The following is a 24,678-nucleotide window of genomic DNA, read 5'->3' on the forward strand; positions in this document are numbered from 1 at the left end:
ACCAGCACAAATAACGTCTTGGTTGGCCGGTTCATTGGTCAAGGTTGAGATTCGCGGTGATGGGCAGGGTGACATTCCCGATGCGGAGTAATCGAGCAGTCGGGGTAAGGCCGAGAATAAGGCGTGTCATCCTCGTCTGGCAGATGATAGGTGGAAATCGACGAAATTCGTAGCCGATGCGTCAGTCATGAGCCTTTCATTCAGTTTCAGCCGATTTTTATACGTGCGTCAATATTGATACGAGGTCGATGATTTTAGAATTGCCGAGTTGAGGAAGGGACGAAGGTTCTGGGGATGTGGAGGCCAACGATCAGCAGCGGGAGGCGGGGGATGGCCTGAGGCCCCGGGGTACCACCGGCGTGGGGGTCATATAATAGAAGATTGTCATATTGAGAGATAGATACAGAAGAGGGAAAAGACGCGCTCCCCCCTCTATGCAGACTAGCCAAAATGCTTCTAGGTCCCAGCAGTTCAGGTTCATATGTACAAAAGTTTTTGTAGGAAAATAAACAGACCATAGGAGGCCCTGAGAGGAGGTTGGTATCAGACACAAATGAAGTGGCAGACAAGCAATGAAATAATCGGCCGAGAGAGCTAATACAAGATTCGAGTCTATCCAGCATTCTCCTCCCGGATATTATGCTGCCCAACAATGGCGAGGAAGACTTGGTCCAATGTAGTTTGGCTGACAGAGTAATACTGGACGCCTAGAACAGGCTTGCTCTGCTCCAGCTTTGAGAATATGGAGCTGAAGATGCTGTTGCTGGCAGCTCTTGGGCCCCCTGGAACCATAAGCCATGATTGATATTTGAGTTCGCGTCCGAGCTCTTCTTCCTCGGCGATAGGACCCTCGGCATATTCAGTGATTTCTGTCTTCGAAGATGAAGACGCCGCTGTTGCAGGGATACTGAACCTTATCTGCCCATGATAGGTCTTCTGCTCTATCACAGCACCTGGGAAGCTCTCTTGCACCCAATCGCGGATGCGTTCCATAGTTTCGTCCCTAGTGTGTGGTGCCTGTGAATGGACTAGATGGACATGATATTTGTTGCCATATTTCTTCCGCAGGTAATCAGTTGTCCCCAGCGCCAGCATACGCTTGGCCATGATTCCTGCCCGAGTTGCCAGTGCATCTGCCTCCTCCATGGAGTGGGTCGTCAGCACAATGGAGCGTCCAGGGACTACAGATGCCAATGTCTTCCACATGACACGCTTTGAGGCCGCATCCATTCCCGAGCTAGGTTCATCCAGCAGCAGGACGAGAGGGTTGCCCATCAAAGCAATACCGAGAGAAAGCTTGCGCTTATTACCTCCTGACAATTGTGTTGCCATGCGGTGCTGGAAGGGAGTAAGACCCACAGCACGCATTACTTCAGTGACGTTGTGCTTCACATCGGCCACACCACGGATGCGAGCATAGAAGTCCAAGTGTTCAATGACGGTCATTTGATCCATTGCATCAAACTGGGGACAGACCCCGAGGTGGGAGCGTGCTGCTGCACGGTTCTTCCGAACTGAAATATCGTTCACAAAAATATTTCCTCCATTGTCGGAAGGTACCATATCACCGCGGATGAGAGAGATTGTGGTGGTTTTTCCTGCTCCATTCGGCCCTAAGAGAGCGAAAACTTGCGATCTTGGCACCCCGAATGTCACGTCATCCACTGCGACAGACTTCTTGAACTTCTTCGTGAGGTGCAGGACTCGTAATCCGTCGGTTGAGTTTTCCACTCGTGCTAATTCAGCGGCAATATCACCATCGACAGTATTCTTCTCTTCCACATGGTTCTGCTTGGCTCTCCTCCTCATCACGGAGAACACAGGCCCTCCATCAATCCAAAGAAGCAATCCAAACAGGACAAAGGATTGGCAGACCAGATAGAGGATTGGGCCTCCGTAGAGAGCGATCTCACCCGGATACGAGGCAATTTCTCGTCCTCGGCATAGGATGGAGAACGTATTCAGCGAAGTAAACATTGCTCGAAGAAGATTTCCGGATGGCGCAATGAGGCCGATGGTAAAGTGCGTTATCTCAAGGTACTCATCGACTTTCTGAGTAGGTGCGTATGTCAATACTGACATGTAGGCGATGAAGTAAATCAAGAACAAGACGCACTGTCCGCCAGCTGCAATTGCGAAAGCTGCAAGCTGAGACTTCGAGAAGAGGGAAACCACATATGATAGTATCGTTGTACACAACCCGTAGAGGAAGAACACGACGAAGAGATATTCGGCATGGTACCATATATCCGACGCAGCCCTGAATATGACTATTGCAAGGACGCTAGATGCGACGACGATACAGAAGTCGAACGTCAGATATGCTAGCCACAGCGAGGCGCCTCTCACTCCGTTGCTGAAATGAAGCGCTCTGACATTCTTCAAACGCTCAACGGTGGGATAGAGAGCAAACAAAGCAGGGTATACCGACATAGCAAGACCGAAATAGACGACCAGCTGGAGTGCCTTCCCAGAATCTGACTGCCATGGAATGTCGAAAAACTGAAAGTGGAAAGAGATGGGCACGTTGGTCAAGAAGTTACCCATGACATTCTGGGTGACAGCGGATAGCGGTAGGTGACCGTTGTCTCCCTTCCACGCGAATGTAGGCGCAGAATATGCGTCTCCTAGGTAGAAACCGCCAGGTGTTATGTTGGCATAGTTTTGAGATATATAATCTTCAAACTCCGCGAGACTGTTTACCAGGTGAAATCGAGAGTCGACATTCAAAGATGTATTCTGAGCCGACCCTAGCGAACCAGATAGGGTGCCAATGAAGCCCTCAAGAGCGGAGATAGACAGCTTGTCTCGAGGACCAACCACAAATTTGAAGTTGTCCAGAGACGCCAGTGACTCTAAGCCAGATGCATGATATGTACTTTGCCCCGAACAGCCTGCCGTGGTAGCACCCTTCAGGAAAAGAGTAACAAGTCCGGCCGCAACGACTGGGATGAGCAAAGCCGCCAAGTATGGGACCGGGTTGCGGCGCAATATTGTGACCCTCTTGCGAAACAAATACCACGACTGAAGGAACATGCCAATGCGTTTTCCGGTCAACAGCTGAAGCCCTTCACTGTCACCGCTTCCAGGATTCTTCTCAGTGTAAGTAGTTCTCTTCGGTGCGATGTTAGGCTCTTCTCGTAGTCTGTCCGAGTCCAACTCTTCTGCAACTTTGAGAAAAACATCCTCTATCGTCGGCCCGCTGACACGATACTCTGTGACACCCTTCTCTTCCAACTTTGACATCAGACGAGAAGCTTCCGCGGAATCCTTCGCGTAGTAGACGGTATCGTCAAAATGGACCTTCTTTTCGATACTGTCGAACTGTGGACGAGATGTTTTCTCTGAGCCAGGGACGTTGAGCACATGAATTCGGTAACCTGAACCCAGTCTATCCTTAAGCTCAACGCTCGAGCCCTGAGCCTTGAGCGAACCCTTGGATAAGATTGTGATGTGATCAGCGAGAAGGTCTGCCTCATCCAGAAAATGAGTAGTCAAAAGGATTGTCCGCGATCCTCTTTCTGCAAGAAGGATGTCCCATATTTTGGCGCGTGCAATTGGATCAATTCCAGACGAAACCTCATCAACAGCGCAAATCGACGAGCCGCCGGTAAGCATCATGGCCAATTGAACTTTTCGTTTCTGGCCCCCCGAGAGAGTCCTCGAGCGCGAGTCTACCTTCTGAGCCAGGTCACAGTCGTTTAGCAATTTCAGAAGCTGCTCATTAGTGTCCACTTCTCCAGTGCTCTTCAGCCTGTTGAATATCTTGATATGCTCTTTCACTGTAAGCGTATCCCAGAGGACGTTCTTCTGTGGGCAGAGACCAAACCGTCCGCCCGAGTCGCCGTAGTCTACATCGATACTCCCGGAGGTTATTGTCGTCAGACCCGAGATGGCATCCAGTGTGGTAGATTTGCCCGAGCCGTTTGCACCGAGGAGCACCACAATTTCGCCTTTTCTGACGTCCATGGAAAGGTCGTTCACGGCCAGTACACTCTGTCGGCTGCTTCCAAACCATGGGGCTACCTTTTGGAAGAACCAACTTGGCTGATATTCCTTGGTAAATCCATTTAAACGCACAGCGATTGAGTCGACAGAGTTCACTGTCCTTCGACTCTTGGACTTGGTGCCATAAAGGACTCGCTCGACAACGGCGGCCAGTAGAGGATAGACGATGATTTGAACAATCAGTAGAATCCAGAGAGCTATGCCAGGAACTGTCCACGGATTCTCTGGAGCTGCGTGCACGAGGTCCGTAGCGAGACCCTGTCTCTCCCATCGAGCCATGAGAACAAAGAAGTAAACAAAGTTCATCGGCGGGAATAGAAGACTGAGGATGATAACAGCACCGTTTGTCGAAGCAGGTGCCAGTTGCGCGATTACTCCCAAAATCAAACAAACGATAACGACAGTGATGCCGCTGAGCTGAGCTTTCCTGAAAAAGGAGGCGCCGAATATGGAAAAGGAGGACAACGCGAGACCGGCTAGGATATTGTAGATTATGACGATTCCAGCCGAGGTCTTGCCGTACACCCCAAATTTCAGGATTGCACCGGAGATAATCCATGCTGGGCAGTACACGATATCCAAAGCCAGGTGTGCCGCAATGAACCGAGCAGCTTGCGATTGCCAGTGGGAGGGGTTGGGCAACATGCAATCAATCAGCTGGCTCATCCCGAGCTCTCGTTCCATCGCTACGAGCCCAGTAAGCTGGTACGTGACACCCACAATTTCAATGAAGATAGCCACGGCGATGATGTCAATGATGGCGCCCATGTAGCGGGTTCGGATCTGTTCCTGTCGTTCCTCTTGGGTAAGGGACGTGAACGGGTATTCCTCAACCTATACCAGGATTAGTCGAGCAGGCCAGAAGCACTATGTTCATTGAGCGTACGTGATTCGGAAGAGCGTTACTGTTGTTGGTCGAGTTGACCTGCGCTATCGCCCAGTCAATCGAATGCTGGAACGGAAGGAGGTAGATCTCCTGATCATTGTCGTTTCGGTTGACTTTGATACCAACACCTAGCGAACCATCCGTACGGATTGAGTAATTCCAGTATCCGTTTGGTCCTTCACTGGGAGAAGAGTAAAAGATAGCCGCAGCTATGCATGATGACACTCCACGAAGCGATGTTCGACACAACTCTCGTAGCTCATCCTCTGACGAAAGAATATGTACTTGTTTTGCGCTGGCCCTTGCAGGATCCGCAACTCGGTTGATGACTTGCTCAACATCGCCGCCAGTCAGGCCATTGTGGACGAATACCAACTTGTCTCTACTCCCTGAGGCGGCTCCTAGCGCTGCTCCTAGCGAACGGAGGGGAGTGGGACTGCCGACGCCATACTCTGATGGAGGGATGAAAAGGTTCTTTGCGTAGGATCTACTTCAATCAGTGACGGCCTTTCATTAACCAACGGGCGACACAGGTAGTCTACATGAAAGCAACGAAAATCACTGGCAAGACCAGAGCTCTGAGGGTGGTTGTGAATGATGGGCGCACAAAGACAACGAGCAGATTCTTGACTGTGAGCGTCCAAATCTGCCTAAGGAAGAGATTCAACATGGTCGCCTGCGGGTTCGGTAGACAGCGATATCACTCGACTCCTGAGCTCATCCTCGATCACATAAAAAGCGAGAGTGAACGTTATGTTCGAAATTGATGAGCCCCCTAGTTATCGCTATTATTATTGGAACATCTTGCGATTAGCGCAAGACGACCAGGCTGATGATGTCTAAGCGACCTCGGCGCAAGACGCTGAGACCGGTATTTCTTGGATATCCTGGCATGGCAATCTATGTGTACAGCACTGCCCACCAGCTAGGCATCTGCGATCGATTCACTGAAGAGCTGTGATTGGACTGACGGCAATGTACCATATCAGATCGTGCCAACCAAGACAGATTCGGTTGGCGCCCAGAAACCGTCTGAGGGGAAATTCCCCGATACAACATTCAGCCACCTTACAAGCGAAGCCAAGGGTTCCAGAATTTTCGTAGGACTCAAATCTCGCTACTGTCTGGTGTCGTCATGCGACATAGCTCTAGTCACTATGGATCTTTTGTCTACATCGCTACAATTGCAAGACTCTTGTGTCTGTCCACCTATCCAGGTGGCATCGTGGCAACGTGTCTCATGAACCAGGTAGAACGGTAGGATCGGCGGCTCCATTTCCAGAGACACTGCTGAGATTCAAGCTCGCGGGTACCGGGAAGAGAGTACCGATCACCGATAATGATACCCCGTTATTGTAGGACTATGTGGGATTATCCATTGGTCGATGTACTCCCAAAACAACAGTTTTCATTGCAAAAGCAGTAGATGCTGACGGGAAATGGCCTCTATTCCAGTCTCAATGTGTGCGCCAACAAAGGTCGATTCCTGAATATCCATGTGCAAATATAGTAGTATAATACATTTCGCCAAAGTCATAATACAGACAGAATGTGAATTGCTGCAATTCACCGTCTCTGTCTCCGTGCACCGGCTGAACGCTGACCAGTAAGGACCGACTTCTGCCGCAGGTAGTTCGACACGATGTTCTCAACACTTCCCACATCGTGCCTGGGCTTCCTGTAAGTTCGAGAGAGGAAAGTATTAGCTTCGATCCACAGGGGGAACATTCTTCCTGGTGATGCCCATCATTAGATGCCGGTACATACCTCATGTAGTACAATCTTGCTCTTCTCTTCCTCTTCTCCGTCCTCTGTACAATTTCCACACTCTCGACGTTTGGACTGAAGACCTTCACGGCCATCTCCACGCCAACCCTCGTGAGCTCATTTCGGAGAAGGAAAGAAGTATCAATGCCCCGCAAACGGATGCTGAGACACACCCCCGAGAATGGGTCTCCGTTCTTAAATGTCACACGCAGAATGTCGCCCACTTTCACGCTTCGGGGGTTTCGGCGGTAGTCAAACAGAGCCCTACGCTCACCTGTGGGGTCAAGAGCGGCTAGCTGAGACTCTGTCAATGCTGCGACGGGGTCTTTGCAATTTGCACGAGGTGTCGGGGGTGGTGGGTAGATCTTGAGCTTCTTGCGTCCTGTCTTGGATATTAGACATAGCAAATACGGTGAAAAGCTGGAGGATTGGCTCAATTACCAGCATTTGGTTGCAACCGAGTAGGTATTTGTGAAAGAAACGACTTTGGCAATTTCGAAGGGAGAGGTGCAGGCTCTGGCTTCGGGGAATATGCGGTGCTGATGGAACGGTTGAATTGCGGCCGCAGCAATCCGTCTGCCTTCATAAAAGTCCTCGAGCAGCCCAGCTGCCGCAATATGGGCGAAAAGGTCGCCATCAGTGTAGAAGTTGCGCGTGGTGGTCAGCTCCGTGATTGTGATAGAATCTTGTAAAGACCGCAATTCTCGCAGGCGGAGGTTGATCCGGTCCGGCAGAATTTCCGCCAAGCCTCAAATTGCCTGTTCGAGTCTCACCAAGAGTTCGATATCCCGGGGAATTTTTGTCCAGAAAATAAACCCATCACAGCTCTCGCATCGATTCTGCATCCTATTCGGTCGTCCAGCACCTTGGTCTGCCATTTTAATAAAAGCGCACTATTCTCAATCTTGCTCCAGAGCAGATATAAAATGGCGCAAAGCGCCGTTGGCAGGCTCTTCCGCTGCCAGAACAGCAGCTACCTGCGTCAATCCATTGGATCTATTACACAATATCGTACATATTCGCATAATGGTAAGCATGGGTTTGAATCCAAGAGCAGACAACCTCCCACGGCAAAAACACTGACATGATTTGCAATTAGCAATTCCCACCTTCCCTCCGACATCCTCCCCCGAACTAGACCAGGCCCTAAAACGTTTCCGAGAAGAGCTTTTCATACCTTTTGGCTTGAATACCGAGCAAAGGAGGTTAATGTTTCGACGGAAATATGCGGAGAAACTTGAGCAGCAACCAGTGACGGTAAATATTGGCGACAACGATGAGCCTTACCAACTCCGGCCCATGGATCCGCTGTCCAGACCACCAAAGAAAGAATTCAAGGATGTTGTCTTGCTCATGAAGACCAGGAAAGACTGGCAGAACCTTGCACCTTTCCTTGGCGGGCTACAGACGTCGAAGAGACCATTAAGCCTCGCGAACTGGGAGTGGACTGTGCGCAAAGCTGGTGAGGCCGACGCACTCGGTGCCATCCTCGAATGTGCGAAGCAAACGGAACGGACCGGTCTTCGATTGGACAACAACGGGATCGTCCAGCGTATCTTCTTCGAGCTCCACAAGAAAGCTCAGAAGGAGCAGTTCAAGGATCCCGCAGTCTCCAAGGCTCTTGGCATGGCTAAGCAGTTTGCCGCGTTGATGGAAGCTCCGGAGCATTCCCGGAATGTCCAGAACATAAAAGAAGATCCCAAACGACAACCCTTTGTCATCGGTACTCTTCTTGAGCTTAGCGCTGCTCGTGCTGTGAACGAACTGGGAGGCAAGGATGAGTCCGGCGATGTGTATGCCTATGCTCAGCGCCTCATGGCGAACTGGGAGGCAGGCAACTTTTTCCGCGATACCACGGATTGGTTTACAGTCGATCGCATGCTCCAGGAGAACGTGCCTATCTACAACGGAATTACGCTCGCCCTTCAGGTTGAGGGCGTCGCAAATGACAAAGCTGTGTCTGGTCCTCTGAAGAGACGCCTGAACCACTTGCGTCTATTGATTGCCAACCATAAGGAAATGGCCCCCGAGAATGTCCAGCAAAAGCCGACACTGGGCTATCAACAAAGCCAGCTCCTGCATTAGCCTTGACCCTGTTGCATCACCACTGACTACGTCTTGATATGTATATTACCACCTTAGACTTTGTTCCAATATTGTATTTGCCGTTCATCCTACCTTGTGGATTGGCGGCGCTCACCGCAAGAAATCAAAGGACTAGCGATCCAACTTGAAAACCGCGAGTGGCTCAGTAGCCCATGGAAAAAAAGAAAAAGGGCGCGCTCGAAATACATGCACTGTCAACGTCATAACCCGAGATACGGATAGTTTCAAAGGGAAAGCTCCAAGGTGTTGTCCTCTCGTATGCGGCCCCGCGACGAAAGACTGGTTTTACCAGAGACAACAGCGGGGCCGGAAACAGTAATCTATTCGGGAGCAGTCAGTGAATGGAATAAAATAATGCAAAGGAAAGAAAAAAAAAAAAAAAAAAAAAAAAAAAAAAAATGAAAAAATGAAAGTATGGCACCCACCTGTCCTTCGAGTGGGTTTTCATCAGACACGCCAGTCAAAAGAAGCTCAACAGAGCTCAAGGGGGCGCCAAAATGGCTCGGGCCCGTGAAGCGTCGGTAATCAAAGACGTTGGTCTGGGAGACAGCACCTGCCACGCCCGCGCCAGTCAGAGCGTACACAACGCGAGCACCTAGGAAGATTTTAAGGTCTGCCAATTGAGCTGATGTCAGGCGCGCAGCCGGGTCGGTATCAGCCCGATGGGAGACGCATAACAGGCGGAGCCTTTCGAGGGAGAGTTCAGCGGTCGGTGCGATACTAGCAACCTGACTTAGTAGGCCACGAGAAGGCATGATTCCGGCATCCAGTTTGCGCAGCTGAGACCAGCGGACGATCGACGTCAGGACGCCGGCTTGGGGTTCCATGTGTCTGGCATGATACTCGGACATGGTGCGGGAAGAAGCAACAATGACGGTAGGCGACACTCCAACAGTAGCCAAGGCAAAATCAACGCCCTCGCCAGCAACAGAGTTGAGAGCGATAGAAGAATTCGAGAAAAGTGCACTCATGATTTGGCACAGTGGGTATGAACGTGAGAGAGAATCGATCGAAAGGACCAGGTCGTCGGGGTTGAACCGCTGATTCCGAGGCAAGGAGAATGTCAATCCCGCGATTCCGGCTGCAAGATTCTGGTGGGAGTTAGCGGTGATTGCAAGGGAAAAAGCTCAGTCGAGAAAACTAACCTCTGGCTGGAATTCAATGAAATCGCCCACTTGAGACTTGGTCGGCCATACAGTGGTCACAGACGGCGCAGGACTGTCGGGGTCCCAACTGGGAACGTCTAAGCCGGTCAGGTCCTTCTTTTCCTCAACCAACTCATGCCATACGGCTACCTCCAAGCTTCCTTGAACATCTCCAGGCACTTGATTCCAGTCCATGTGCTGGCTTCCAATCTTAGCGACCCAAATGACCTGAGAGAGTTGCTTGTTGTTCTTGGCCACCAGGGACAAGTCCAGTGCACCGGCCTCGGCAATTAAAGCATCTGCCTGCGACTTTTCCAGGTGGGCAGAGAGGACTTGAGGTTCGAGGTTGTGAGGGATAATAATAGTCTTGAAGCCATAGAAGGCACCAGCTAGGTGTCATCAAGTCAGCTCGATGCATACTTGGAATAAGAAGCGAAGGGCCCGAACCGAAAATGGAAGCCAGGAGCTCAACAGAATCTGTCAAACACACAGCAACCGATTTGACGCCAGATTCCTGCAGACGATGGCCGATGACATTGATTTCCTGTGTGACTTGGTCCAAAGAATGCTCGACGGCTTTCTTTCCAAGCACCGTGTAGATCTTTCCTTGTTTCCCAGAGACTACACCATTCTCTGACACTGCACCACGCACAGCAACCTTCCAGATATCACGGAGGTCACCTCTTCTTCCACCCGTCCATCTTGGTGCACCAGGGTCCTTGATGTTGAGTCCGGATCTGAGTGGGTATCCGTGCGGAGTCTCTAGGCTTCTATACGCCGCTGATTCTCCGGGTTGACGTACGGGGAAAGCTGTCGACTGACGAGCAAGTAAGAAAGGATGAATGTCGGCATCTTTCGATGTAACAAAAGAGTACACGGTGAGGGCAATAAGAGCGCCTGCGATCAAAGTTGTGTAAATATCCCAGTCAGCCAGGAAATCAGTGGCCAAGGCATCCAGTCTCGCCAAGGCTGACGATTCCGAGGCCATTATGTGAAGTCCTTGAATCCAGAGACTGGTCTATCAAACCAAGAGCTACAAATTTACTTGGAGATTGGTTTCGAGAGGTCGTAGTCCCATTCGGAGATAGATGAACGAAATGACGTGAGGGGGATTCAGTTATGGTTATGGAGTTGTTCAAGATGTGGGGAACGGACCGAGAGCCGCGTCTAGCTACGGAGGTTAGCTGAAAACTTCGCGGCACCGGCGTCTGTTGCCTGTGACCACTAAGCGGCCATTCTTGCTATTCTTCTGGAGTGTCGCGTCAAAACAATACTCACACACTTCCGACCAGCGCATCTTAACTCGCAAACAGCTGTTGCCATATTGGCAGTGATGGTTCAGGTCGACCTTTGAGACGCCTGCACGACAACACGCAAATGTACACATGAATCAAGTCCAAATCGCTGGGTTGATTCAAAGGTAAGTTTTAACGCACACACTGATCTCTTTTTTCTTCAAGGTGAGTCCCTTGTAGTACTCCTGGCGATCATAATCTTTGTTTTCTGACTTCAGCTAGCCGGCATTTCTATTTGTTTTCTGGCAAATATCAATGGCGGCCCAATCCGCTCCATCTACACCCAGGGCCGTATCGGTGCTCGCCCCTGTCCCCGATGCCTCACGGACGCCTGGAAAATGGCGCCATCCTCGTCTCAATGAAGTTGTAAGGCGACAGAATGCTGGAACATTCGGAGATCGCAATATTCGAAAGCTTGTTTGGAATGGGGCCACCTTGCTTGCGACCTGGGTATTCGGAAACACGGTTAAATCATAGTGAGCGATAGCCATGTTGGTTCGAGGATAATTGCAGTTCCATCTTTCTGACCAAGATCCCGCAGTTCGCTTCGTCTACAGAACTTGGGCCAGTACCCCGCTTATCCGGACCTCGCGCTGCACGTCGTACAGCTCATTCTTGCGTTGAACATCCTGGTTGCATTATACCCTTTGTTCCGACCGAAAGATGACCTCTCCGATATCCCTCTCACTCCTACACAACGTTCTCTCCTCGGACTCGATCCGTCCGCGACTCCACCGCTTACACCGGGGACCACGTACATTACACCACCGAGGTATCGACTGTCCGCCTCGAGAACAGCGACTCCAGCGAGCAAAGGTGCATCGTCGCCCCTATCCGGTAGTGCTGGTCTTTCAGGACGTAGACTTTCGTCGGGCGCATCATTTTCGCCATCGACAAGCCCGCTACTGTACAAAGCCGTTTCGAATGGCGGCAAAGAGAGCGGGCGACGGCCAAGCTTCGGGTCTTCTTCGACATTCAGTCGCAGCTCGCTTTTCGGGGAGTCTAGCATAGGGCCGGCGAGTCCTTCGCCTGTAGGGGGCAAGCGCGCGAACCTGGGGTTGAGCAACAAATGGTTGTATGAAAGAAGTAGACGGCTCTCTGCGAGTAATGGGAGTCTATAATTCGGGCTGATCGGCGTCGGCGCAATTACGAATGGAAGGGATCGTGTACATCGAGTTTATTAGATTGAGCGTTAATTTCACAAATTGCATAGGGATTAATCGTACAAATTGCTCTGTTCCTTCAACAAAATATATAATAAACTCAGGTAGCGTGGTCGGCGGATTGATTTAAACTCTTAATTGTGGCTCTTTGCTCAAACTCCATCATGGCCGAGCTCCGTCTCCGTTGGTCCAAGAGGTAACTTCCCGCAGTGACGGGACCAGCGAACCACAACACCAACATACAATCAGCTTGCACACTTTGCACTTCCATTTAGCGATATATATAAGAAGGACGTCCGTGAAAGCGCTTGCACACTCTATATTGATTCTTCTTCTTTTCCCCTGAACATCCTATGAAGTTATAATACCATCAACCCGCGCCGGTGTCGCTTCGCTATGGGAGCCTCGGAGTCGAAGTTGGTCTTCAAGCAGGGAATCTTCCGTCTGTCGGAGGAGAAGGACATTCCTGCTGATGATCCTTACTGGTCCAGAGTTTGTCTCTCTTGTCATGAGATCTCATCTGATCTCTCGTGGCCATCTACTCGCTAACTGCTTCGGTGTAGTTCTGGGAGCTCCCAGAGTCGACAGAAGATGTATTCAGCTTATTCACCCCCGCAGATATACGACGGACGCGCGACCATGCATTACCTAATTTGGAGACACTATTGCTTTCAATAACCTCTCGTCTTACCTTTCTGAAGAATCATCCGTCTTTTCCAGATCCCGACCTCGCTCCCGAGAGAGACCTTCTCAACTGTATCCGCATACTCACGCGCATCCTTCCCTTCATCTACGAGGCTGAGCACCTAGAAGAATGGGAGGAGAAATTCTTTTGGGGTCGACGGAAGAAGAATACTAGAGGAGCTCGACCGGGAGCAGAAGTCCTATTTGATGAAGCGCAGGCTGAAGGACGCCAGGAGGAGACGTTGCCTTGGACTAATGAATACGAAGATGTGAAGCCCTTGGCCGAGGAATTGATTGACAACCTGTTGGATCTTTTATTCTATACGGACTTTACGATCCCAAAGCTCCCAACGGCTAAGGGTAAGATATCATACTCGATATGGCAAAGTGGTGTCGGCTGCAATACTTCGATGGGCTCCAGCAAAGAGCTCGAAAGCAACCGGTGCGAGATTTTGCGACTATTGCTTACATTGACTGGAAAGGCAATGTACATGCCGCTCAGTAAGATTCTTTGTCCTCGATATGGGACGCAACGCTGACGACGCTGCAGGTCTCCTACCTGTTCAGGGTGTTAAGGCCATTACCTACATTGCAACCTGCCCTGACAAGCAAGTTGTCCTCACATTGCTGTGCTCATTGCTAAATACTGTATGTACAGTGCTGTATGGTTTTGACTATTGCCTCCTACTAACCACGGTCTCACGCAGTCTATTAAGTACAATCCTGCGTCATGGAGGGTTCCATATGACCATGTGGTCTGGAAAGACTCCAAGCAGATCTTGGTTATATACTGTCTACAATTTCTTCTTGTTCTCCTCCTATATCCTATCCCAGAGGACGGTCGTGGGACACCGCCGAAGAACTATTATCGCCATTACTTCGGTCGGCTGCACCGACCGCAAGACTTTCAATTCCTTGTCGATGGCATGACCAGAATCCTGAACCAACCTGTGGGTCTGCATTCCCCAATCGGATGTGCTTAGTTCTGATGTAGTGGCAGATGCAAGTCACGAACTCTTACCTTCCCGGCAGCCAGAAGTCTATCAAATGGGCTCCAGAAATGCTCATTTTGTTCTGGGAGGCCCTTCAGTGCAACAAGCGATTCAGGTCATTCATCATTGATTCAAGTCGCTCCCATGACTTTGCCATTCTCTGTATCTTTTACGCTATCGAATACAAATCTGACGCATCCAAGCAAGGCGTTGTGAGAATGTGCATCTTTATTTTACAAACTATGAGTGTCGAACGGAATTTTGGAAAAAGTCTCAACATGAAATTTGACGCTCAGGAGACGTTACCTCAGAACATTCGTATTCCGGGCTTCAAGGGTACCTATGGTGACTACCTGGTTATGGTCTGTCTTTCGCCGAATTCGTCATGCGAAACCGTACTAAATGTGGTTTAGTCCATCCATACTCTGCTTACCGCAAGCAAAGGCAAGCTGAATGCTGTCTATCCAGCACTCTTAGCGATCATCAACAACGTGGCTCCTTACCTAGAACATCTCTCACCAGCCACATGCTCCAGGCTTCTGCAGCTCTTCTCCTCGATGTCCGCTCCCAGTTTCCTCCTAGCTAACGAAACGAACCATGTCCTCCTAGCCTCAGTGCTTGAATCCATAAACTCGATACTTGAACACAAATTCACCAGTAAGTGTCGCTATGTCTTCACTTTCATAGCGGCTTGGCTCGCTGACTGACTATCGCAGAAAACCCGTTCCTAGTATACGCTATTCTAAAATACAGGAAACGTTTTGAAGCTGTCCGAGCCTTCACTCTCGAAAGTGGACAGCAAGAGATTGAACGGCAAAATGAAAGGAGGAAAGCTAAAGCTGCATCTCGCGACTCTTCCTCTAGCCCTACCCTGTCGCAGGCTGAAGAGGATCCTCATGTGTCGTCAGGAACACGCTCGCCTTTGACCCGTATTCCCGAAGAGAATAGCCCTTTCGCTATTGGCGGTGACGAATCGGATGACCAACATGACGGGCAAGACACGCCGTCGCAGTCTTCTCCCTCCGCGCAAAACTCAAGAAGGCCGTCGACATCATCAGCTATCGATGAAAGTGTCCCTCTACAACTGCGGGGAATGTCTGAGAAAGCCAGAGGTAAGATGCCTGCTGGGCAGCCATCGTTCTCCCGGCAGAACAGCATCACCAGTCAAAGTAGCATGTCTGCCATGTTCTCCACTTCCAGCGGTTTTACGCCGACTGTTGCTTGGGTAAGTGTCTCTCGACGATGTGCGTGTAGTTTATGTCTATTGTTCTAACAATCCCGCGTTTAGTTGGAGTCATGGCTACCAGAGCTTCCTCTTCACACTATCCTCACTATCATTTCGGCCATTGCTCCCCACATCCCGGATTCGGCTTTCCAGGCCGCATCGAGCCCGGAAGCTCGCACTTTACTTGCGAATCTTCCCTCCTTTGCAGAAGAGCCCACAATCCAAGGGCTACTATCAGAGCCTTCGCCTGTACGGGTACATTCTTTTGAATGGTCAGCCCTGTCCTTGGGTTGGTATGAGTCTTTGCTTTGGGGTTTCATCTTCTCCAGTGAGATGGTAGTTGGCACAGCATCTGGTGCTACGCCCGGCACTGTTGGCGTGTGGAACGGAACAGGAATCAAACTCTTCAGGGTCCAGGAGGCGGCCGCGCAAGGTCCAAGTTTGCTCGCTCCGAAAGGCGCAGTCGACGCTGTTGGAAGCAACTTGGTGCAGCGCATCGGGAATTTGAGTCTCAGGCGCAGTAGTACACAGGACTCCCAGAGCGGCTCAAGACCACCATCTGTTCGAGAAGTATAGAGCGTCTGGGCCCTTTAGTTATTTCCTTCTCCCAAGCAGCTGGCAGTGTTCGTGATATGTGATGTTATTTTCAGACGCATAGGCTTTCAAAGCTTCACATTCGGATCATCTGGCGCTCTGGAAATTGTAGATTGTCAGTCATGCTGGCTGCTGTATAGTTTATCAACCATGGTTAATCCATGACTGTTCTACGACGGTTAGCCAATTAACTGGTCTCATCTGATGGCGTGAACGAGAACTCAAGTCCAGGTAGGGGAATTTGTCTTACATTTTATTTAAGATAAAACCCCTCTGCTTCCGCATTGTACCTGTGTTGGCTGATGAACATGGCTGTGGTGAGATTGTACTCCACGTGAGACAGGGATTGGCTCCAAGCCCTGCCTCGCTCGGCATCGAAACTTGGCATTTGGGGGGGATCTTCTCGATCATCACATCCCATGTTGAAATATAATCGCGTTCTAGCCTCGTAGAGATTGTTCCTGTCTTAGAACGCTCATCCGACAAAGTATATTTCCCTGGTGCTCGCAAAGGAAAATGACTGTACTACCACGCTCGCTGCTTGTCACGGCATCCGCCGTCATCCTCTCATTGCCGAATATCGTATTTGGGCTTCCGACAGGCCTTCAGAACGTCCTCGATAATACCCATAGAAGTCAAGAGTACGGATATCCTACAGATTTTACCAGGGGCATTGTACCTGTGAGTTCTCAGTCATTGTCTCCATGCACTTGTTGGATAAATTGAGCTGATTGGGATGTGATTTACTTTGGCATAAGATTCCAGTTCATTCTCACAAGTAAGTCAAGACGTGATTTGATCAATCTTTAAGAATGGTTCTAATTCTCTGGGCAGCGACTACTGGAGAGATGTACCTTTCTACACTGGTAAAGCAGCATTTCGATCACCTCACATTGTATGCATGGCTTTTGTCTGACCCCTTTCAAGCTCTCTCACAAGGATGCATCTCAACGGAAGCAGATGTCTGGCTGTACAACGGTACACTCTATGTAAGTACAAAGTCATCAAGTGATAGATGTCTTCCTTCTAACATCGAGCGGGTCGGCCACGATACGTCTTCTCTAACAGAAGAGAGAACCCTGGAATCATTGTACATTAATCCAATCCTCGATGTTCTCAAACGCCAGAATCCTCGATCGCGTTTTGTGACGTCTCCCACCCACAAGTAAGCTAGCTCATTGCGTCTGGCGTACACAGGACTGATATTCTTGATCAGTGGCGTGTTCGACACTTCAGTGTCCCAATCGCTTTACTTGTTCATTGATGCAAAGACCAATGGGCATGAGACCTTCAAGGCTGTGATTGATGCCTTGGAACCACTGCGTGAACATGGTTATTTGACAACTCTGAAGAACAACAAGACCATCACCAACGGGCCCATTACCGTGATCGGCACAGGCAACACGCCCTATGATATGGTTGCGCCTGTCGCAAACCGGGACTACTTTTTTGATGCTCACCTCGGGTCCTTGAACGAGCCCGAGAATGCCGGTATCACAGACCTGATCTCTCCCATCGCGTCTACAAGCTTTGCGGATGCCATCGGCCCGGTTTCGGAGGGTGATCCTGAAGCGATATTGACGGAGAAGCAGCTCAGCACTCTGCGCTCGCAAATCGCGACCGCAAAGGAAAGGGGCATTGGAGCCAGATACTGGGAGACGCCCAGCTATCCCATCAGGACCCGTAATGCGGTCTGGAGAGCTCTGCTTAAGGAGGGTGTTGCGCTCCTGAATGCCGATGACCTCGAGGCTGCGGCCAGTTATTTCTGAACATTATCATGAGCTTTACTGTCAATAACTCCACCACCATCCATGTCTGGCTGCATTTGGCGTAATTGCATTTTGCTCACCGATCATTGTTATAGAGTGAGCCTTCCAAAGGCGCACTAATTGGAATTAAGCATATACGGTACTAATAAACACTTAATACAATATGATTCAGAGACACCACGTCCTTTGTAGAATTCACACATTCTTCCTTTGCCAGCCAGAGGTCCAAGAGAAAGGACACGTGACGCGCCCGTGTGTTGGAACGCGTCTGACACTTTGATTGAGCACACTCGGCTATCTCTACTCTTTGAAATACCTCAACCTAATAAGAGCTTCTGACGGCTCAAATGTCGAACGTTGATGTCGAACTGGGAGATTCCTTGGCCAAGGTGCTCCCCACGGGGGTAAAGGTGACGATCCGCCATATCTCATCGGCCCCGAGCCCTTGTGCGGCTCTCTTTGCAGCTCCACCAGGCGAAGAACCTGAGTCGACCTTTTGTGAGAATCATTTCCTCGCAGTTTCCATTAGTCCCGATGGAAATGAGGAGTCGGAAGTGATCGTCTTTGGGATCGAAGTGCTGGTGTACGGCACCGCGCATCTGACAACCATTTTCGTCTCCAAGGCCGATTCAACTGGCTACCTGCATCTGCTGAAGAATGCGCCCAAGGTCTCACTGCTCAGACTGATCTCGAATGCATTTCTATCATTTCTTGTGCAGACCCGTCAACGGCCAGGAGTCCGGTTGATGGTGTCGTTGTTTGCCCGGGCCCAGAATCAGTACTTGTTTCCTGGGAGCATCGAGAACCCTGAAAAGCATGTCTTGGATGATCGCCGGTTGATCAAATGGTGGTGTCGTGTCATTGATCCCATTCTACGAGAATATGAGCCTGAGACAGGTTCTCATGAAAAGGCGCTGCATGATCAAACTAAGGAGTCGGCGAAGAGTTCAGCAACAGCGTTTCTGATCGTTCCAGGATGCGACAAGTTCGAGACCCGGGGCTTCTTCCCAATAACAGCGAGGTCTGATGACAAGGACCGGCCCAGATGGTTAAATAGCTACCCTCTCCATCAGCTCTGTGATAATCCCAACGCTCCGCCACGGTGTCTCGTTCCTCGCTTCCCAGATGACCCCAAGACACGCTTTCTGATCGACTTGGACGATGAATTACCAGAGTCGACGGGAGCTGAAGGGTCCAAGGAGAACTCTGGTCATTGGCGAAGCGTAAAGTCTCTTGCGCAGTTCTGGGAGATGATGGCGTTTCGACAGGAATGTTCGGCAGGCCGTTTAGTTGGGTTCTTATGGCTTGTCATTAATCCGCCAGGTCTTGTCAATTCGGTCCAGATGACGAGCTCTCGTGTTGCTTCTCGGGATGTCGAGAATGTTGTTTCTAAATCTGCAGAGACAACTCACGATGTGACCAAACAAAAGGATGAAGTAGCGTCTGCGTCTTCGTCTGCGTCTGCTCCATCGCAACCTCCCACAAGTGATCTCCAAACATCATCAATCACCCAACCCAGTGCCTCATCTTCCGACACCCATGCTACAGTACAGCAAGCTACGGGCCCCAGTGCGTTCTTTTGGCCAGACTCAGGCCGAGGACACGCGGTCCTGAGTGAGGAAGACTACAAGGCGGCAATTAACTTCCTTATCGACCAAGACTTTGACACCAAACATAAAGCTATCGCCAGCACCAAGGCATGGGCCGAGAAAGTCGCCTCGCTCGCTGATCAGCTTTGGGTCGGTCAACGGGTTGAGGGGAGAAATGCTACGACGGAGTTAAGTCAGAAACCTACGGACGCTGCAACTGTCATTAGCACAGTCTTTGTTCGAAAGCGCAAAACGGCGGATGCGGAGAGCGACAAGCCAGGGGAAGTACGAGGTGCTCCAGGGGATTCTGAAGCGGCCAGCGCAACTCCCGTCCAGCCGAATCAGGCACCCAGCGTGAACGTGCTCAATGCCAACCTGGTTCGAAAGAAGAAGAAGACATAGGTCCGCAACACTGCGCTCTGCATGGAATGGCGATCTCGGAGTTTGGCGTATCTTTTTATCTCGAGCTGGGGCGACAGTTACATGGTTCAGGAAGGTATTGGTTGCTTTGGTGTCATTTAGAGCAGCGTATGGGATTCATACTTGGCAGGACTTGGTTATTACTGAAGGTGTTAAATCTCCATCAGTATCGATTTTGAGTCTAGAGTTCTATTGCAAACGAATAAAGGTAAAATAATGCAAACAACCCGCCTTTTCCTTTCTGAATAGACCTGTGAAGTAATCATTCAGCTTATGCTCTAAGACAATGTGATTATTTCGCTGCCTGAATTGGGGCTGTGAGCTGGCGCGTTTGTTTTCCAAGTGTCTTCTCCGCTGTCTAGTCATAGTGCATCCGAGTGGAATATTGACCCAATTAGTCCAGATTAGTGACACGACTATGCAAACATGTCTCTCCCATGGGACCATGACGATGTAATCCTATAGCTTGGCGGTACTGTTGTCAATCAGACGATGAGCACGATCGATGCCATCCTAGTGCTTCCGGCAATTGACCACTTTCGCTTCTGTCGAATTTCTCCACCGCCCGTCTCCAGTAGAATGTCCTCTCTGAACCTCTGCGTCCCCGCTCTGTCGTCTCTCTGTCGTCGTCTTTGCCCATGCTAGAGCTTCAATCGCATTTGAGCCGCTTGAATGTCGGATCGGCCGTAGGACATGGCGAACTCGCGTGGTCGACTGCAGTGGGTTGGGTGTGCTTGATCTGGTATACGATCGTGTTCGCCGTGTGTCTGCTGGGATACTTTCAAATGTATTTGTTTATCAATTACCTCCTGAGACCTGAACTAATGTGTGGTACGTGGGAACAGATGGATGCACTTTTCGCGCAGACCTCGGAAATCCCATGCAGCCTCGTCCTCCAACGCCCCTCACGTCACCGCGATTCGGCCCATCAAAGGCCTTGAGCCATATCTCTACGACTGCCTGGCTGCGACTTTCTATCAAGACTATCCCCGTGACAAACTGACCGTCTACTTTTGCGTCTCGTCCCGAGCAGATCCCGCGTATCCAACCCTGCAGAAACTTCTGTCAGATTTCCCGCACGCCGACGCGCACATCTACATCGAAGAAGAGGATCCGTTACTACAGCCTAACAATGCAGCCAACTACAATCTGGGGCCGAATCCGAAGATTCGCAATATGAGCCGTGCCTACCGAGAGGCGAAGGGTGATATTGTATGGATCCTGGACTGCAACGTGTGGGTGGGACGAGGGGTTTGTGGGCGGATGGTGGACAGACTATGTGGGCTTGGGGACACACCGGGCAGGAAGTACAAGTTTGTGCACCACTTGCCCATTGCGGTGGATGTGACGGGGACTAGCGGTTTGAGGGAGGAGCGGCAGGCCCTTCTTCAAGCGTGCCCCCAAGGCGATTCTGCTTCCGAGAGGCGCGACGCTTTTGCCATGATTGAGCAACAGCACCGAGAAGTTGGCTGGCTTGCGACAGGAGGCGGTCGGTTAGAGGAGTTGTTTCTGGCGTCCTCGCATGCGAAGATGTATACTGCCATCAACACGGTCCTCATTGCGCCGTGCATTGTTGGGAAATCCAACATGTTTCGCCGGTCTCATTTGGACTATTTGACGAAACCATCCCCGACGGACCTGCAGCCACGCCGTCCCGGTATTGATTATTTCTCTGACAATATCTGTGAGGACCATTTGATTGGCGATCTGCTTTGGAAAAAGCAGATACGCGAAGAGAAGGAATTGGGCGAAAGCTGGGGCAAACATGGCATGGTCTTTGGAGACCTTGCCATCCAGCCTGTGGCGAGCATGAGTGTCCGGGGCTATATGGCACGTCGGGTCCGGTGGCTGCGCGTACGCAAGTTCACCGTCCTTCTTGCGACTCTAGTTGAGCCAGGCACGGAATCGATCCTATGTTCTCTGTACGGGGCATGGGGTGTCACCACCTCTCTTGCTCAATTCCTGCAGCGCAAAGGATTGGGGTTCGCAGGCCACATGACTTCCTGGACTGCCTTCTTCACAGTCTTCTCCCTGAGCATCGCTGCCTGGATATTGGTCGACTGGACATTGTACATCAAGTTACATTCCGCGAAGACTGTCGAGCTAAACGACGACACGCCCTACTTTGCACAGCCTCCCGCACGCCGAAGGACGAGGCGGCCGTTCTCCCACTGGTTTGCGGCATGGCTGGGCCGAGAGATGCTCGCTCTGCCCATCTGGATTTGGGCCTTCTACGGGGGAGTCACTGTTCAATGGCGTGACCGACGATTCCGGGTTGGACTCAATATGAAGGTCCGGGAAATCAGAGATGGGAAGGGCGTGCAGATGGAAGGTTCCTACTCCAGTCCAGCTTCGCGGGTATCTGCCACCCGTGTGAAAGGCAAGGCTCGAAGCGACTAATAGTACATTTCATGTTTACATGTCAATATAGATAGACCAGCGACGCTGAACATACGAACTAGATCTAGATGCATGGGAATGAACCTATCTTCGTTAAGGTGTCAACTCAGAACTTTTGTCTAATAGTATTCGTAACAAAATAAATATCTACTCGGAAGCACACAAAGCCAGGATAGTCGTAATCATTTCTTCTCATCAACGTCCATCGCCTCCCCAGACCCTGACCCTGACCCTGACCCTGACTCCTCAGCACCAACACCAGCACTAACGCTGAGCCCTCCCTCAAGATCACCAGCCTTATCCGAACTCAACAACCACTCCACAACCTGCCGACCGTTGGGCATCTCCCCAGTCCCTTCCTCCTCGGCAGGCGCCTCCTTACCCTCCTCCTCAGTCGACCAAGCGGTCCTCTCCGCCAGGAAAATCGCATCCAGCCCCGCATCATTCTTAACAGCGATATCCGCACCGGCCTCCACAAGCGCCTTCACACACTCCAGGTGCGTATTTAGCGCAGCCCAGTGCAGCGGCGTATTCCCCGAGTGATTGCGGTGATTAACCACAGCCGCGACCTGCTCCGCCGAGAGGGAAGCCTCGGACTGCGCGGTTAGAGTTGCCAGGAGATAAGTGAGAATTTCTGCATGCAATTCGTCAGTTGGGCCATTCATACAATCCAGTAGTCAGTCAACTCGAGTCAGGTTGAGTCAAACGTTAAAACGTACCAGCATTGCCATTCGCCGCAGGGAAATGAAGCAGGCAGGACCCCGTGCCGCCCTCGGCTTCGGGCTCAGCGTCGATGGCGGAGGCAATGATCCAGGACTCGGGGCAGTTGTGCTCTTTGCTTTGGGTGGCGAGGTCGGCCTTGAGGGCTTCCAGGTCGCCTGCGCGGGCGTCGTAGATGAGGTCGTCGATTGCCTCGAAGGAGAGCGCGACTCGGGTAGATGTGGATGTGGACATCTTGCGCTGTCTGTCCTTGGCTTCTAGCTTCTAGAAGATAATGCTTCTGATGTTTTTATGCTCTATCTGATTTCAGATTCAGCCCAATAGTGCAGTGATTTGGTATCTGTAACTTGGTTAGTTACTGACATAACGCTCTTTTTTTTTCTTTTTTCCATGCGTAAAGTGATTCTACCGATGGCAGCCGGATGAGAAAATTTTTCAACAAACCATGCATAAACAATAGGTGGGTTAAAATCACAATTGAAAAGTTGGAGATAGGGAGCAAAAAATAGTAACCAACAGAAATCATCTTTTAAACATCAACAGGTACAATCCGTAGAATACAGTCATGCCCCTCCATCACGATTTTGCTTGATATATATCGATAAGGCGCACTCGCAAAGTTGCTCTCTCAGAACGGCTACCACAAACAGACAAAATGCAAAGTTTACTAACCTTAGGATGAAAGATTTTTATTTGAAAGGGTTATATACTTCGCGTTTGCTCAATATCCCGTCTGTATACTCGTTGATAGTCGCAAAAAGAAACTTCGATATCATAGCACGTGACCAATTGTGGGGAATCTTGGATGGCTCTATCTTATGGTGACTGCGGTGCAAGACTACGAATTTCTGGGTATGAAGAAATGAAGACCATTGCAGAAAAGGAAAAAGCGCTGCTTCTATGCTATGCAATCCCATATAGTACATCTGTCAAAACGCCCCCAACCCATGCACAGAATCAAAAGGTATCTCAAGGTATCTCAAAAAGTCTAGCAGCAGTAGTACGAAAGCAACAATACCCATTCCTCGCATCAATCGCGTAGCCACGCCCTCCGCTTTTCCTCTTTCTTCTCTCTTCTCTTTTCCTTGAACATCTTCAGTTCCTTCTTGGTGAGTTTTCTAGCACTGCGTTCTGCCCGGAGACTCCGCCCATCATGGGCATTGGCAGCCGCATCCACATCAAAGAACGCATTCATCTGCCGTCGCGATTTATTCTCATCGTTGTAGTTCTCCGGAGTCACCGTGGCAGGCTGCCACCGGCCCGTGAACCTGTTGAACGTACCAACAGCCTCGTAGGAGCCACTCGGATCCACCCCAGCACCTCCGAGGGTGGGCTCCTCGTGCTGCTGTGCGTAGGGCGCTGTGGGATCGTAATCACCATGGATCGCCGGATTGTAGCCGCCTACGACGGGGCTTTTCTCCTTTGCGCCTTCCGCGGCGTCGCCGAGACGCACGGGTGCTGATGCTGGTGCTAATGCCGGTGCTGATGGTGCATCCGGCACCCGTGGGTTCTCCCATTGCGAAATGCCCGTGAAGCGGTTGTAGAAGTAGTACGCTTGAGCAGCTGCATCCCAGACGGGCTCCCAGCCATCGTCCTCATCGGGAGGAGCCTCGTTGGGTAGCGGTGGTGGGAGTGGTTCGTCTGGTAATGGTGGCGCAGAAGCGTCCTCCTCTGGGGCATTTTCTCTATCATCATGAGGGCCTGTTGTGTTTTCTTCGGCATCTTGTGTTTTGCTCGGTGATGTGTCATCTTCCTCGTCCTTGTTCTGTGTTGGATGTCCTTCCTCATGTGTATCCCGTTCGCGAGTCTTCGATTCTTCCTGGTTGTCCACGGGCAGCTCGGATAAGCTGTCCGTGGCGCCTTTCTCTGTGCTGGGGGAACGGTCAAGTGGACTAGACGGAGGGTTCGTGGACAT

At 50.7% G+C, this 24,678-nt stretch overlaps 8 protein-coding genes across 8 annotated transcripts; 4 read left to right on the plus strand and 4 right to left on the minus strand.

Moving 5' to 3' along the window:
- Nucleotides 1-612: 612 nt before the first annotated feature.
- ALT_6765 (uncharacterized protein) lies at nucleotides 613-7,298 on the minus strand (the record flags this gene model as incomplete). Its single annotated transcript, XM_089600129.1, has 4 exons — nucleotides 613-4,842; nucleotides 4,895-5,381; nucleotides 6,662-7,043; nucleotides 7,103-7,298. The coding sequence occupies 4 exons, from the start codon at nucleotides 7,296-7,298 to the stop codon at nucleotides 613-615; spliced, it is 5,295 nt and encodes a 1,764-aa protein (XP_089455591.1).
- A 289-nt stretch (nucleotides 7,299-7,587) lies between these two features.
- ALT_6766 (uncharacterized protein) lies at nucleotides 7,588-8,746 on the plus strand (the record flags this gene model as incomplete). Its single annotated transcript, XM_033564609.2, has 2 exons — nucleotides 7,588-7,690; nucleotides 7,761-8,746. The coding sequence occupies 2 exons, from the start codon at nucleotides 7,588-7,590 to the stop codon at nucleotides 8,744-8,746; spliced, it is 1,089 nt and encodes a 362-aa protein (XP_033420500.2).
- A 245-nt stretch (nucleotides 8,747-8,991) lies between these two features.
- On the minus strand, nucleotides 8,992-10,900 carry ALT_6767 (uncharacterized protein; the record flags this gene model as incomplete). The annotated part of the gene is made up of 4 exons (XM_089600130.1): nucleotides 8,992-9,087; nucleotides 9,193-9,858; nucleotides 9,913-10,301; nucleotides 10,360-10,900. The coding sequence occupies 4 exons, from the start codon at nucleotides 10,898-10,900 to the stop codon at nucleotides 8,992-8,994; spliced, it is 1,692 nt and encodes a 563-aa protein (XP_089455592.1).
- Nucleotides 10,901-11,462: 562 nt separating this feature from the next.
- On the plus strand, nucleotides 11,463-15,847 carry ALT_6768 (ubp5-interacting protein ftp105; the record flags this gene model as incomplete). Its single annotated transcript, XM_033561026.2, has 10 exons — nucleotides 11,463-11,683; nucleotides 11,749-12,282; nucleotides 12,730-12,862; nucleotides 12,934-13,555; nucleotides 13,605-13,702; nucleotides 13,762-14,004; nucleotides 14,055-14,408; nucleotides 14,460-14,703; nucleotides 14,763-15,271; nucleotides 15,335-15,847. 10 exons carry the CDS (start codon nucleotides 11,463-11,465, stop codon nucleotides 15,845-15,847), a joined length of 3,471 nt encoding a protein of 1,156 aa, XP_033416917.2.
- A 2,134-nt stretch (nucleotides 15,848-17,981) lies between these two features.
- On the plus strand, nucleotides 17,982-19,625 carry ALT_6769 (H3 histone acetyltransferase RTT109; the record flags this gene model as incomplete). Its single annotated transcript, XM_033561024.2, has 1 exon — nucleotides 17,982-19,625. The coding sequence occupies one exon, from the start codon at nucleotides 17,982-17,984 to the stop codon at nucleotides 19,623-19,625; it is 1,644 nt and encodes a 547-aa protein (XP_033416915.2).
- A 656-nt stretch (nucleotides 19,626-20,281) lies between these two features.
- Nucleotides 20,282-22,043, plus strand: ALT_6770 (putative ceramide glucosyltransferase; the record flags this gene model as incomplete). Its single annotated transcript, XM_033561023.2, has 2 exons — nucleotides 20,282-20,430; nucleotides 20,489-22,043. 2 exons carry the CDS (start codon nucleotides 20,282-20,284, stop codon nucleotides 22,041-22,043), a joined length of 1,704 nt encoding a protein of 567 aa, XP_033416914.2.
- Nucleotides 22,044-22,225: 182 nt separating this feature from the next.
- Nucleotides 22,226-22,997, minus strand: ALT_6771 (ankyrin repeat domain-containing protein; the record flags this gene model as incomplete). The annotated part of the gene is made up of 2 exons (XM_033561022.2): nucleotides 22,226-22,677; nucleotides 22,763-22,997. The coding sequence occupies 2 exons, from the start codon at nucleotides 22,995-22,997 to the stop codon at nucleotides 22,226-22,228; spliced, it is 687 nt and encodes a 228-aa protein (XP_033416913.2).
- Nucleotides 22,998-23,793: 796 nt separating this feature from the next.
- On the minus strand, nucleotides 23,794-24,678 carry ALT_6772 (WW domain-containing protein; the record flags this gene model as incomplete). The annotated part of the gene is made up of 1 exon (XM_033561021.2): nucleotides 23,794-24,678. The coding sequence occupies one exon, from the start codon at nucleotides 24,676-24,678 to the stop codon at nucleotides 23,794-23,796; it is 885 nt and encodes a 294-aa protein (XP_033416912.1).

The sequence above is a fragment of the Aspergillus lentulus genome (assembly GCF_001445615.1).
Source record: "Aspergillus lentulus DNA, contig: Alt12, strain: IFM 54703, whole genome shotgun sequence".
NCBI lineage: Eukaryota > Fungi > Ascomycota > Eurotiomycetes > Eurotiales > Aspergillaceae > Aspergillus > Aspergillus lentulus.